Source organism: Ambystoma mexicanum, chromosome 11 (genome assembly GCF_040938575.1).
Source record: "Ambystoma mexicanum isolate Mex_15411 chromosome 11, UKY_AmexF1_1, whole genome shotgun sequence".
Lineage (NCBI taxonomy): Eukaryota > Metazoa > Chordata > Amphibia > Caudata > Ambystomatidae > Ambystoma > Ambystoma mexicanum.
In genome coordinates this window covers 1,165,223,663-1,165,239,587 of record NC_090934.1, presented here as the reverse complement: position 1 = coordinate 1,165,239,587, position 15,925 = coordinate 1,165,223,663, and the positions used below count along the sequence as shown (strand labels likewise).

Sequence of the window (15,925 nt, the reverse complement as noted above, 5' to 3'; positions counted from 1 at the left end):
AAGTTCATGAGGACGACAGAAAAGCTATCACTGACAAATCGTTCTTAAGGGGACGTTATGGTGAAGGTGCGGTACTGCAAACATATTACCTTTACTGCCAACACTATGCTAAAGCAATGTTCCCGTTACTGTACTCTACTAAAAACCTATGAAATTCATTAACAAAAAACATTTTTAAAGGGACGTTCTGGTTAAGTTGCGCTACTAAAAACCTATCAAATTCAGTGAAAAAACATTGTTAAAGGGACGTTATGGTTACAAGTAAAACCGAAAACCCCCTGAAATTCGCCAGTTATAGTAGGCGAAGCAACCATAACTCATGCCACCACTGTGCACTGCTAAGACTAATACCCATGACATCAAAGATGACATCACAAATGTCATTCATAACATCACTGATGACATCACATGTGTATTTAATTTTTATGGACTGCCTCTACAAGGGATTGTCATTATTATGTTGGCAGAAAAAGGTCAAAAAATCATTGGAAGAAGTATCAAGCGCCAAATAGTTCATTAGGTGATGCTTTGCTATAAACACCATTGTGTTACTGACTTCATTCCAGTACATGAACAAACTCCTATACAAATGTAGGCATTCTGTGCATCATGCGTCATAGAGCTGCAATATTCAAAACTTCACTATGTTGGAATGTAAAATGATGAATCCTTTCGTTTCAGAGTTTTGTGCACTGTGACATATGTAATAAGTACCTGTTAGGCAGAATCATATGCAGTAACCTTTGGGAACACCACACACAATTAAGACTACAAGTGACAGTACAAATTCACATTTGGTACAAGCCTGTACTACACAGTAAAGTGGTAGCGATGGCTGAGCAGCCAGACTTATCTCAAGAGTAAAGTGAGCAGTACCAATAGTTACACAAAGGACAGCAATTACTATGGTTCAAACAAACACTGACTCAAGGTTTCTGAGTAAAGGAATTTACATTTATTTACACACCAGTTATAAAACATTTCACTATTATCAAGCAGTTGAAAAATCACAATCTTAATACACTACACCGCACCCAATAGATTCTGGACAAGTTAAACTCAAAATGAAGTGTGAGCAAAATGGCACTCCAGTAATTTAAAAGGGAGGGAAAGACAAAGTTAGACAAAAGTTGAGCAGCACCAAGAAGTAAGTAAGCAGGGCAATCTAGAAAAAGGAACTACAGTGAGGAAATCAAATCAAGAGGCCAGGGCCAAAGTCAAAGGACCAAAGTCTTTGCAGAGGATCACACAGTTCAGAGTAGTTCGCGGTTAAGTCTTTGCCAAGAGTTCAGAATTAAGTTGGTCGGACGAAAAGTTACTTTAAAGAATAGAGAAGGACAAGCCCTCAGATTGGCAAAAGATTTCAAACACTTTGACCGCGGTCGGACGGATTGAACGACCGGCTTTGAACAGTACCTTAAATGGAGAAGAAGGCTGTAGCTGAGGCAGACGTTCCTGGCAGGTCCTGCAGGCTCACGGTTCCTGAAGCGACTGTCGGACTGACACGAAGTAGGAAGACTGGAGGGTCCTGCACTTCCCAGGGAAGAAACCAGCAGCAGAGCAAAGCAACAAATAAAAAGTGCGCTCATTAAAACCCAAGCAGGGTCCGTTCCTCCTGGCTATCCGGTTCACTGTAGCTGTGCACAGCAAATTCGACCAGAGGAGGGAGGCCTGGCTTACAGCTTGGCAAACTGGTTGATCCCACCAGCTCAAGGGGAGAAGATTCCTTGCAGATCTTCCCTGTCTTCGAAGTTTGAAGATTCGGACTCGCAGCAGGGCTTCACCGGGAGGTTCAGTCATGGTAGAGGTCCTCTTCTGTCAGCTTCTCTTCGGTTCTCTCGATCCAGTGGCGACTCTGCCTTCTCAGTCCCAGAGACCTGCTTTTTATGCAGTTTTCCCCCATTTACACAGTCTGGCTGTCAATCACACAGCCGGGTGGCTGTCCCGCCGGGACAGTCACTACAGCCAATCATACCAGAATGCAACATGGGTTTCCAAGGAGACCCTGTGCAGGGAGTCTCAAAGCCCTCCCTCACATCCTGTCTCCCTCAGACATTCAGGCGCCTAAGGAGGGCTTCTGTGTAGAAGCCTGCAAAAGGACGGCGAACAAAGGAACCAAACCTGGTTTGGCGTGCAGATTAAAACACGAGAAAGACTTTTACAAAAAGAAATGGCGAATAAACACAGCCGGAACCGTATAAAAGTAACTATGGTCCTGCGGGTTTAAGTTCGAGGCTACTAAGACAGTCTAAAATAATACCAATGCTATTTAAAATAACTGCAGTAGGAAAAATAGGGTAGTTACCACTGCCACTAGCCAAATCTTAATGAAAAGGGAACAAAATAATGTTCCATGAGAAACAGACAAAAAGCGATAACTGTTAACCCTTTCCAGAACTCTATGTAAGATAGTTTGTACTGGGTCTGTGGATCTAAAAAGCCTAATAAAGTCAATGGCAACTTTACATGTTCTGGGAGACAGTAGTCAGTCCCAGAAAATGGAGTTTGGTGTGGGAAGTCTGAAAAAGACAATCCTGTGTCACTGCACTGACGGTGCTGTGTAACACACAGTAAAAAGATGATGCATATGGAGTAGGTGAGGCTCCACAGTCTATAAACACAAAAATGTTAAACACACACAGCAAAACACATGTAAGAGTGGGAAAAAAAGGCTCACACTCTTACCAGGTGAAAAAATAAATCCTAGAAATCCAGCAAAGCTGCTGAGTGACTCAGTAGGTAAGGGAAATTAGCCATTCTTGAGAATTCTCCCTAACAGTACCTAACAATGCCTCCTTTACTTCATAATTGTACTACTACATACAAAACATAAAGAGACCACAATGCATACAAATATGAGCACATACAGGAAAAGTAAAGTAAGCAAACAAACCAGCAGCATTACCAGAAAGTGTTGGTAACCTAAGTACTTCATTTCATGCACAGACATGATTGCTGTGTCTCAAGGCTGCTTCTTCCCCAATGTATATGTATTGTATGATGTGAGTGGATTCTAAGGAAAGTAGTGTAAGGACATATGAGAAGAGTAAGGTCTACAAACGTAGTACCTTTTGCATTTTTACTTCCTGTCACTGAAGAAAATCACCTGCCCTAGATATGTTAGTGAACTACAAAGAAACGGTAGCCAGACATGTGAGTCATCAGTGATGTCATAAATCACATTTGTGATGTGATCTTTGATTTCATGGGTATTAGTCTTAGCAGTGCACGATGGTGGCGCGAGTTATGGTTGCTTAGCCTACCATAACTGGCGAATTTCAGGGTTTTTTTTAGGTTTTACTTGTAACCATAACGTCCCTTTAACAACGTTTTTTCACTGAATTTGATAGATTTTTAGTAGCGCAACTTAACCATAACGTCCCTTTAAAAATGTTTTTTGTTAGTGATATATATATATATATATATATATATATATATATATATATATATACACACACACACACAAAAAGTTATCACATCATGCTCTGCAGGCCCTGGTTTTGAACCGCACGTCACTTGGCATTCCTGCACGTGTGTTTGTTTTGAATTAGAAATGTAAGATTACAAGGACCAGAATACAATGTGATATGAACTCCATCAACCAGCGTCTGATTATTCTGCACCTGTTGTGGAACAACTTGGAATTTCTGTGAACTACCCTATCGGTTGTTAAAATTAGACAAATTAAAGGGACACATTTTGCAATCCATGAATCTTGGTGTCAACCTTTAGCAAAATAATATTCCTGATTTGTCTTAGACTCACTCTGTTACTTTTACAATGGCAAAACAAAGACAATAATGTACATCGATTTTTATTTTCAAATGTTGATGTTGCAAAATGATCGAGTATACATCTGTTGCCCGTCTCCTACTTTGTTTTGACTAATAGCCAAATGTCCTATGGTAAAATGTTAGTTTAGAACACTTTGTCCTCCTCTATCAGATACCTTCATTCTGCACTAACGTTAATTGCTAGTCTTCTTTCTGACAGAGAAAGCAAGGCCTCCAAGTGGGGTAGGCATTACATAATGTGAAAAATGCCTGCTAAACTAAACATTTGGATATGAGACTTATCTATTATCTACAAATGAACAACCGAATCACCACCAAGTTAAGCTACTGAGCCGAAATACACTGTTCTCTAACCTTGATGTAAACCTTGAAAATCCCGTTTCCCTGTACACTCAGACTGAAATGTTTTCAAGTAAACTGGTTATGAGTTCCCGCAGAGTTGCAACTGAACAATTTTTATACCGGTTCATTCATTTTTTGATGTTTTGAAATGTTTCATTTTGTCATATTACTTGAACATTAGAAAATCAAGCTGCCACCCTTTTTCTGTCACATACTCACAGGATCTCGGACACTTTGTAGAAGATGGTCTTCAGGCCTCAGTAAATCATCCTTTTGGGGTTACAACATGTGTGGAGGTAAGCATCCGTACCAGCACTCACTTCACTCTCCATCATCCCACTCATTCCACACATCAGGAAAACTAAATTTGGAATGCTGTGACCATTATTGTTTTTGATGTTCCCGTAAAAATTCTGTGTATTTTGTATGTATTTGAGCACATATTTCAAGTGTTCATCATAATCACACTGTTGGGGTATGTTGATGTGCATTGCTTGAAACATTACATACCCACTTCAGAAAGTATTCCAATTGTTAGTTCTAAGGTCTTTCTTTGCAATAATGCCTAAATCCCGGTTCTTATTGCGTGAAAAATCCCACGCACAGACAGGAAATTGAAACGTTTTTGCAGCCACCATGGTGCACAGAGCAGCTCCACGCTGAGCCTATCAGTGTCCTTTTCCCCACTGGCGGCAGAAGTGACGCCCATGCACCAGAGTCAGTCAAACAAGCCCTTTAAATTCTGTTACTTTATTCCACGTGCACGGACCTTAAGATTGGAACAGCACTCACGTTTTTTGGTTTTGGTGAATTATTGTGGCGCAAGCCACAAATTTGCCAAAACCATTGTTGCAAAAGAGACAGGAAAATGGGCTTCTGAACTGAGAATATCTGGGTGGCATCGCAACCAGCAATGCCACGTAATGAAGCTGCCAACTCACGAAAATCTCTTTTTACCAAACTTCTCTTCGCTACTGATCAATGAGGAGCTCCCTAAGAAGTTTTGCTCCATTCAGCAGCTTTGTAAGAAGCAAGTTAGGTGCTGTGCTTTCTTTTTCCGAGCTGCTCAGTGATTTCATATTGTGCTACTTTGGGTCATTTTTCGTGGACAGTCTGGAATACATTTGGGTGAGATTTGAAAGCAATCTGTTTTTTTTGGTCCTCCCCAGCCCTAGCGCCCCTCGGTCATCAAAACGAAATATTATCTTCTTCATAACGAAATGTGTTCCATTGTGGTTCGCCCCGTAATGGAAATAATTTCGTCTACCGCCCCCTCCGTGTTGGGTTGGGTTGGGTTTAGGCAGTACTGAGAGGCAGGCATGTTAGACATCTCTTCTGCTTGAGACACGCTCTTTGATAGGCTCTCACGGTTTTCTATTGAAGATGCTGTTCTTTTATGATGCAGGAGACAAGGTAGTTGGTCTGCTACTCGCTCTCTCTTCTGCCTCAGCGCCGGCCACAGAACACATCACACTTGATTAAGCTGGTAGAGGGTACTCTCATGTCTATAACTACATGCATGCATGCATTCATGCTCAGTCATAGCTCCAGTTTACAAACATCCATCTCAGTGTGTGCAGCCCTGCCTTTGTGTATCTAACCCTTAAACTCATGTCCCCCCAGCCTTGTTTCCCTCGGCATCGCTGGCATAGGAGTATAACCGGGGTATACCCCACTTTCGAGGAACAGATCCATCTCGAAGATATCTGACATCTCGGGAGGATAGCTCAGGGGCAATGCGCTCGTCTTGGAAGCAAAATGACGTGGACCAACTCAGGTTCGATCCCCGGGTCCGCTCTTAAAAACCTCTAGGTATTAAGCGTGTTATAAATAACCAATTACAATTACAATCTGGTGAAGATAAGGACCCTACCTCTTTTTCGGATGGAACCCCTTAATGCTGGTTGGTTTGAGGATTCCTGGAGTAGTTCTGTTGGGAAGTAGATGACCTGTTGGAGCTTGCGTTAGACCTACAGCAGGCCAGCAGATTCAACACTTCTCTGGAGCTAGATATACTTCTGGCACTGATTGTGGGAAAATCCCATACTTCTTGACAGACAGTGATGGCTAATGTGGTGGAAACATGTGGTTTGTCAGCACTTTGCATATATAGTCCGAAATTAGCTGGCTGACTTCTTGGATGAGGTTCCTCCTCTAGAGAGCCTGTTTTCATTCAGTCTAGCAGTGGCGGCACCTGTGTGGGCAGCCAGGGGGAAATCAACCTCAATACATGCAGTGGACCAAAACCTGCAAAGAGGCATCATCCAGCACAGTCAGATCTGGATGTTCTCTTCACCCATTCCTCGCTAGAGAATTTGGTAGTACTACCTCTTTCCACTCACTGCCTCCAAACAGGAAGAGCAAGAGGCTAGACACCTAGGGATGCAAGGTGCTTGCATAAGACAGCCTACCCCTAAGGAACGTTATTGCGTGTTGTACCCTGGCCAAATACTCGTTTGGGATGAGGAGTGTCATCTCTGGTGCAGCAGAGCCTGTGGAGAAGATGTGGGAGAGCTTTAAACCGTGGTGAGGGATGGCAAGGAGGCTGCACGCCAGGCTTTGCAGTCAGGCCTTGACTTGACTGATAGTGTATTACGTGCCAAGGGCACTGAGCTGTCTTGAGGAAGCACCCATGGTTTTTCCCCAATGTTCAAGAGAAGCTCCAGGGTATGCCTGTCAATGGGTGTAACCTGCTTGGGGCAAAGGTGGACGAGTCCCTCCAATAGTTTCAGACATCAAAGGAAGCAGCCAAATTCCTAGGCCTGGATGCTCAGCAACCTTCCACCCCTGAGGGTGATGAGATTTTCGTCCTCTCACCTTATACCCACCATATTAAGAGTGAAGTGCCCTCAGACAAACAGCAACAAATGCACCCCCCGCCTCCAGGGTAGAGGCTGTGGGGCACAAGTAGAGGGCTCTGTGAAGGGAACTTTTCCCATTCCACTCAAGTGGGCGGGAAGATGGTCCTGTTCATCAAGGAATGGTGGCACACCACTTATGATCTGTGGGCATTACAGGTCATGATTGAGGGTTACTGCCTCCTGTTTGTTCAACACATGCCCAACTGCCCTCCTTCCAGCCCATCACTGCCTCCAGCCTCTCCCCTGCTGGAGGAGATATGTCAGCTTCTAATGAAGGACGCCATATAGACTTTGTCCCGCTCAGAGCCAGACAAGGTCTGTACATCCTTTACTTGCTGGTTTTGAAGAAAGGGGTCTTTAGTCCACCTTAAATCTAAGGCTTTCGAATGTTTACTTGCTCAAAGACAAGTTCACAATGGTCACTTTGGCACTGATTCTTAAGGCCTTCAAAATGCAGGACATGGCTAGTTTTGTTGGATCTACAGATGCCTAGTTCCATGTGCTGATCCCTGGCAGCCATAGGAATTACCTGAGATATGTAGTTTGTTTCTCACAATACCAGTTCAAGGTTTTGCCCTTCAATATTTTTTCTGCACCCAGGGACTTCACCATGGTGTTGGCAGTGCTGGTTGGTGGCTCACTTAAGGAGGGAAAACATACATATCTTCCCATACCTGTCAGAACTTCTGTCCCACTCTATTGCACAGTTTTGGCTTCTCCCTGAACTCCATGAAGTCTGTCTCAGTCTCTCTGATTCATCTTAGCATTCTTAGACACTCATCTGGGCAGGGCCTTCACTCCTGAGGATCAAGTGGCAAACAGCTTGGTTCATGTCTTTAAGTCCCAGACGCTGAGACCTACACACTCAAGTCCAATTGAAGTCCCAGAACCTAGGCTAGTCTTGTCAATGCTACCACATGGGGTAAACCAAACTTACTTGGCGTGGTAGAGCAACTCTCTACTACACCATTCCTTGGAAAACTCCTGGAGAAGTTGGTCATCCCCCAACTGACCTAACACACTAAGCTTGTTGGTTGTTTACATACATGACCATCAATCTGGATTCCAAGCATCCAGAGGCACAGAAACTGCTCTCCTGAACACCTGTGAAGAACTGCTTATAAATCTTGACTGCAACTTTCCTGTTGTTCTCATTCTCCTTGACCTCTCTTCCCCCTTTGACATGATCAACCATTCTATCCTCATGAAGTGGCTCCAAGATACTCTTGGTATGTCAGACCGGACACTGAATTGGTTGACCACCTTCTTCACTAACCACCCTTCCCAGGTGCTCCTAGGCTCCATCTCCTCCTCCTCTACAACTCTCTCTACATGCAGTGTTCCCCAGGGCTCTAGCCTCTCGCCTTGACTTTTCAACATCTACCTTCTCTCCTAATTTCCAGTGTTACACAGATGACACAAAACTCTTCTTCAAGCTCCCCTCTTCCTCCTATATAATTCCAGACTGCCTGTCTGCTATTCAGTCTTGGTGCACTTCCAATGTTCTCTGTCTTGATGCCAGTAAGACCAAGATCCTATCTATCGGACACCTGCTCCCCGTTTCCCTCCTGCATTCTGGCTGCCCTCTATGGGCTCACCTCCCTCTCCTTCCACTGAGGCTAGAGACCTTGAGGTCATATTCAGCTCCTCTCTCTCCTTTACTCTTCACATCTTGGACATTGCTAAGAAGGCCCACTTTCAACTTCACCTCCTTAGAGCCATTCTCCCTTTCATCACCTTCTCCCAGAAGCTCAATGTAAAATTCAAGACCCTTTGCATCATCCACAAGGCTGTCTGGGTCCTGAGACCACGCTACCTGCAACTCTCCCTTAATAAATACTCTCCTTCCAGATCTCTTCGATCTTCTTGCCCTTCTGCTGATCAAACGTTTCTCCAAGTAGCAAACTGGGGGCAGATCCCTCTCCTCAGCTGGCTCTCTCCTATGGAACAACCTCCCCCTCTCTCTCCACCTTTAACCCGGACCACCTCAAGTTCCGCAAACAACTCAAGACCTTTCTCTTCTCCTCCTTCCCTCTCCCCCTCCTGTGCTAATAATCCCCTCTGTTACTGGGATAGGCGGCCTGGTCCCTCAAGTGTCCAATAGGGTCCTGGCCTTCTGCCCAATCACCCCCAGTTTCCCCCCCTGCACTGCCCTCAGGGCCCACACCCACCTGTCAGGTGGTTTGCCTCTGCCCTGCACTTACCTGTTAGGCGGTAGTCCTCCCTCTTCGCCTGGGATGTCTCTGCTAGTGCACTTACCTGTTGCCTCCCCAACAGGCACCTCTGGCACTTCCCCCCTGATTGCACTTATCCCCACCCCACCCACACCCCTTTTTCTTTTCTTTTCACTGCACTTCCACGCTCTGAATGTCACAAGGCCTAGTTGGACCGCTGTTCGTTTCTATGTGTTCATTGTCTTTTTCATTGTTCATTTGCACCCTTGTTACCTTCCCTTGTACCTTGTGGCGCTTTGAAAGACTGTCTTGTTGTATAAGTGCCTTACAAATATCCAATACATAAATAAAAAATAAGGGACCATGTCATCTCGCATGACCCCTTCAGCATGGCTTGAGCCATTTAGCCAACCATTGTCTTGTGTCACTTTGAATGCATCATTTAGATCTTTACACAGCCTTTGGTTGGTTGGTATGGGAGAAGAGCTCTTGCAGCATACTCTTAGGGTGCAGAGCTATCAGCTGGGATCTGGCAGGTTTCTTGTCTTCCATCAGGGGCAAGTTTATCTAGATTCTGACTGCCTGCATTACCTAAGTAAGGGGGGGGTTGCGGTTGATTTAACTGTGCTGGGTGGCCATGCTACTCTGCGCGTGGGCCCTGGACAAAAGGTGTGAATTTCTCAGTGGCTCCTCCAAGGAGGAGATGGAAATGATCTTCTCTATGTGGCAATGGTGGAGGGAGATTTGTGTTCTGGGGAAGTGGGGGGACAGCCAAACAAATCCACTCTGCACCATTTCAATACCTTCGGAATAAGCAGATACATGATAACAACATTTCATGTTGGTGAACGATTTCCCAAGTGTCATAAAAATGTAGACTACATGCATCGCTAGCAATTGCAATGGGGAAACATGTCACTCTTTCTTTAAACCAGATTATTGTTCTGCCCCTATATGTCCCTCAGACTCTGTCCTCTGATTTATTTTGTCCCTGCACTTATTTCTTGCATGCTCTCCTCCCTGCCTGGACCTCCCATGCGTCCATCTTTCCACTGTACTCCCTCTCTTCCTTCATGCCTGTTCCTTTCATGGTGTCTCTCTCTACTCCACTATATTCATGTGAACCTCTCTCACTGCTGCTTAACTCTACCACTGCCAAGGAGGACCAGATTTGAAAAATAAAATGTTAAAGTAGGACTGGCCCCGTACCCCCACCGCCTCTCCTGCCCAGGTTGCAGGTGGTAGTCGCAGTAAGTTATTTCCATTTCCAACACTGCTCCTAGATATAAACTGTGCTAATGTGGCTGTGACTGTAAGCATGTTCAAAACCAAGGCGCTCTTAGACTGATTGCTATTACAGGACTTGCTATTTCTCAATTTTCCAAGCCGTCAATGGAACAACCAGCTAAGGCATGTGGCTGTGAACTGAAAGGCAGAGATCTGGTTTCAGTTATAATATAACGGTGTGCAGTCAAAATATCGAATGAATAATGTCGAATAATGTCGAAAGTCATAATATAGAAAACAATAATGTCGAATGTTTTATTTTTTTATTTATATATTTTTTTGGAGGTCCGGGAATAAAAAAAAGGGTAAAAAAATAAATAACAAAAGGGGGGGTTAGGGGGGAACCCCCCCATTTCGAATTCAAAACGTAATAAAAAAAATGCGACTTTTTTGTTTTTGACATTTTTTTCGAGATTATGACTTTCGATTATATGACTATAAACCGTTAACAATATTAAAATATTAAACTTGTATATGTTGTTTTGGTTTATAAATGTTATGTTGAATTATTGCCTAATAACTCCCTGCAGTCCAGCAGGGATTGTGCCAGTGCTCTCCCTCCCTTTCTCTATAACTGGGTCAGCGGTTTTAAATTAAAAAGAAATTTCGGGATGGGGGACAAAAGGCCGAATTCCAGGACAGTCCTTGAAAGAACAGGAGGTCTGGTCACCCTATTACTCCATGCATCTTTCTTCCTTCATTTGACACTTTCTCTTCATGTCCCACTCTGACCTCCACCAGTTTGTCTCCGTGTGCACTCCAGATAAGATTTTGAAGTGGGAGCATATTACTTCCTATTTTTTAAAGTTGGGATTCAAGTTATTTTTTAGGGAGTAAAACAATAAGTCCCAGGGGAAGTATTTAATAAGCAGGTAGAAATATGTTTAACTGTACAACAGAATTGTTTTGTAATAAACATTTCTTTGCTTATAGTAATTCATTCACATTAAAAGATATATTTTTACCTCTTTGGATCAGGCAATAATAATAAAGTTTCTTCCTTGGGCACGACCTTCACTACTGGTCCAGACATATCCACAGAGCTGTGTAGATTAACACAGAGGGACCTTCTCCCATGTGCCTGTTCCCTAATTGTTTTCCTGGGAGTATTTTCACTCCTTGTTGGAGTATTCGCCTATTTTTAGGGAGTAAAAATGGCTGATACACCCGCTATCTGTAGGGCTGTGTGCACATTTGCCTATGTCGCTTTAATCCTCTGCACTTTCCCTGGAAGATCTCCCCATGGTCTCGGGCCTCTCCTCGGTTCCATGTGATAATATCGCCTCAAAAATATCGCCATACAAAAATTTCACCATATCTTTGCGGCGATATTACCCCATGGAACCTGCGGGGGACACCCTTGCAACCCTCATATATTTTAAAAGGGAGCGGGGGACACTCCCGCAACCCCCCATCCATTTACCCCATAAATTATCACCACCAAAAATATCACCTATGGCCGTTCCCGACGACCATATGTACGGCGATATTTTTGGTGGGGATAATATTAACTGATACCCTCTCCTCCATCCTGCTAGGTAGGGCGTAGTTATTACTTTCTTCTTAAGCCCTTACACTCTCACTGCACTCATAGGTCTGCCTGTCTCCCTGCACACCTCTCTCCTTGAGCCTCTTGCTCACATCTGTGTGTACTTCTCTCTTTTCCTTGCTCACATTTCCGCTGTAGCCCTCTCTTTTCACCCCTTTCATACTTGGGGCCCCTCTACTCTGAGAAACACTCCTTTGTTCCCTGTACCAGGATGCCTCTCTGGTGGGTGTTGCCCTACACCCCGCCCTCTTGCACACTTCTTTACCTGTGACGACCTCTCCAGCTATCTCTCCCCAAGTACACTTCTTTCACCTAAGGACCTCTTCCCTCAGAACTCCCCTACTTTCATCCCTGGCCTCATTGTCTTGCACCGTCCCCTCCCCTGATTCTCTCCGCTGCACCTCTCTACTGCACACAGCTTCCCCCCACTGCATGCCTCTTATGTGTCTTGCACTCAATTCATCCTGCCATTCCACTCCTCTGCACAGCTCTTCTTTGCACATATATGTCCACTGCAGCATATCTCTCTCCTACCTGAACTGTCTTCGGTGCTTCTGCACTCTCTCCCTTCCTGCACCTCCTGATTCACCCTAACGAAATTGCTGATGTCTGAATCTAAGATTCTGCTTTGTACCCAGCATACTTGTATTATTTTACGGCTATCAACATTTTTCAACGGCATTGAGAACTCGGAGGCATCTCCCTCGTCAAGGAACAGTGAGGTGCAACCTCAGGATCAAGCTAGAAAGCCATCTGGTGCTTGGTGCGCCCAAGTTGGAGCTGTGGCACAGCATTGTGTTGGAGGCACAGCCCGTGTCACTCACAGTGCAGACAGGCTGGTCCAAGGCTTTTTGCGGAGCTATTTATTTATACAGGGAGGAACAATGCTCTTTTGATCACAAAAGAACGTATAATAGATAAGAAATCAGATTTGTCAGGAAGCAGTGAACGTCTTATGTTTTAGGGTGAATTTGAGTGCCATTCTGACCAGGTTGTGGCGATAAGTAAATGGAACAGTCCCCAGGGCAAAAACATGGGTGGACATACACAGGTTAAGGACAAGCAACATTAGAGATTTAAAGTGCGGGTAGGTGGTACAGTTAGCTGTGTTAGGGATGTGACCATGATGGATGAAGTGCTTGAGTGAAGGCAGTAGAAAGTGAGGGTACATGCGAGGGAAAAGTGTTAGCTAAAAGGCAGATGAGAGGTAGCTTAAGAGTGTAACTCTGAGGCGAGAAGGTAGGCTTTTAGTTTCGTTTTGAACAAATCGGTGTGGACTGTTTCACGGATGTCCAGGGGAACAGAATTCCATGCAAGTGGAGCAAGAAGAGAGACAGAACGTAAGGGAGAGGAAGCACAGGGAGTGCAAGGTGCCACAAGGGTAGTCAAGGAGGCATAGCAGAGATTACGAGAGGGCTTGTAGAGTTGGATAGATGAGGATAAATACAGTGGTACACATCCATAGATAGATTTGTGATCCAGGAGCATACATTTAAATCGGTCCCTGTTTCGCATGGTCAACCATCCAGCCTGCTGTCAGTAGGAGGAAGTGGGCGTGAAGTGAGGGTGTTCAAAGAGAGTCCTGGCAGTCCAGCAGTAGGTAGAAGTAATGGTGCCCCATGCAATAACAGTTTGCCTTGTCCCTCAGATACCACATGAATGACTGCCACCAGTGTTTTTTTATAACATTGTAATATTAATACTTTTCCGTGTGAAAATCAGTGACCGGAGCAGGAAATATAAATATTTACCATATCAGCAAATGCATCATATGCACACACATTATTAACAATAGATGTGCCACCTCCCCTCTAAAAAATAAATACAAATAAACACAGGCACACCCAGGCAAGCATCATTCAGACATGGATACAGCACTGGCAGCAACAATACAATTTTAGTCAAATACAGAGAACTGGTGAGGCAAAGAGTGCAACAGCGCAAACTTCTCTTACGCACTGAACATATAGAAAATAAACACCAGAAGTGCAACCTCCTTCATAGAGACCAGGTATTGCAAAGGGAGCAGCAGAGTACGATTTTCTCTCATGTAGGACTGATACATGGGTACAGAGCAAGCTTTCATCACAAGGAAAATGTAAAGCAACAAATACAGTAATGATAGTGTTATAATGAACTCCTCCCTCCTACAGATATCTCATCTCTGATTTCTATCTCCAAGCATAGCTGCTCTTCAGAAACCTTTCTACCACCAGGGTGTGCAATGCGGCTCTGCGTTGTCTCCGCCCGACGCACGTGCCCTGCGCCTGACATGATGTTGGGCCAGGATAAATATAGATTCAAAAGTGGGCCTGAGCTCAACGTGGTAACCTTGATTCTCTAAATTCGCGAATGGCTGCGAGGGGAGTGACGCACCAGAACTAAAAGGCCAGGGTTCCAAATAATAAAATAAAAAGAAAAATGTTAGTCACTCTCGACCCACGCCACTGGTATGAACAGACACAATGTCACAACCAATAGTGTATGCAGTGATTTATTGTGTAATGATAAATCAAAGGGGTCTTCCTCTGGGCCATCGAGGTGTTGCAGTTGCTGTCGTAAAAAATATTAAGAAGGGGCGATTATGCGCCAAGATTCTATATGTCAGGCTTATGCCGCGAGTACGGCAACTCTTTCTATTGGTGTCACACGATAAATAAAGGTGCCGTAATCTCAGTTCCTTTTTCTGCGCCCTCTGCTTGCTTTAGGAACACTGGCCTTTAAAACGTATTTGTTTTCTTTAATAAATCGATTCTTATTCTTCGTTATTCAATGCAATGCCAAATCCAATTAAATCCTCAGATTTTAAAACCTACATAGATTGCGGGCGTCAAATGTCAAAAGACCCACACTGCATTTGCCTTTACTGTCTTGCTTAGGGCCACAACACGCAGGGTTGCACATCATGTCAATCGATGCACCCCAAAGCACTTTGAGAACAAAAGGCGAGACTCTTTACCTTTCTCCACAAGGAGAGAGATGACAAACGGACCCGTTTCAGACTGCGGCACAGAGCAACGGTCCCCAGTCCGAAAGGACAAGAAAAAGAAGAAACACTGCAACACGTCCAGATCCAGGAGGTTCTTCGAGGCACCACTGTTCTACGTTGTCCAAGAAGAAGGGCCACCACTTCAATGTCGACCCAGAGGATAAGACTCCACACATACCTTTTCCCACCCAGTCCTCTACTGTCCTCTACTCCTGAAAACATCTTCGCCAAGGCACCCAGGGGCTTCTGACCCTATGCCGGCAGTCACAACCTCAGCGCTGTTGGTCACAGCCTCAGCATCGAAGGCTTCAACCAAGCCCAAGGATCCCGCTGTGCTTGGACGAGCCATTAGGTTCTCTATAAACAGACGCAAAATCGTCTTGTGAAAAAGATCAGTGTTCAGTCTTTGGACGTCAGCACTCTGACCTTGGCACTGACAACACCAGAGTTATGAAGGAGTTTTTCCCGCTCTCCAGAAGAGTATACATGTCCAAATTGGAGGACATTTATGATAAGGAAGGAAGGAGATCCGGTGCCATTTGGTCTGGAACCCATCCAAGAAGGAGACGCTCTTGCCCTTCAATCAGGCAGAGAAGAACCAGTGGTTGGGCTCTAGGCACAGCTGCATCAGTGCTCACCATCGATCGTGACCTGGCTATGAATAACAGGCTTGCGCATTGGACCCATGTTCCTTTCCACACATGCCTCTCGAGAAAGCTCGGTGGTCTATGCTCCTACGACAAACCTTAAGACCACTTCTGTTCCCTTTTTGCCACCAGATAGGGCGCTGACCAAGTTCTCCTTCGGGCTATGGTCCATCATCGCAGAGGAGAATCATGATGGCCTTAAGGCTCTGATCAGGGATGGCAAGGAAGCCTGCGGCAGATACATGGGCGTATGACATGGGGGCAATGGGGGGGGGACAAATC

At 44.7% G+C, this 15,925-nt stretch overlaps 1 protein-coding gene across 11 annotated transcripts in view; it reads left to right on the top strand.

Moving 5' to 3' along the window:
* TLN2 (talin 2) overlaps window positions 1–15,925 on the top strand; it is a 7,472,684-nt gene that overhangs the window by 5,801,323 nt on the left and 1,655,436 nt on the right. For 10 of the 11 annotated variants that reach the window (XM_069624483.1, XM_069624486.1, XM_069624484.1 and 7 more), the window contains one exon: window positions 4,358–4,432. The exons of the other annotated variant lie outside the window; for it this stretch is intronic. In XM_069624483.1, the coding sequence (XP_069480584.1) occupies window positions 4,358–4,432 (75 nt within the window). The remainder of the gene's footprint in view (window positions 1–4,357; window positions 4,433–15,925) is intronic. 11 annotated transcript variants of the gene reach the window in all.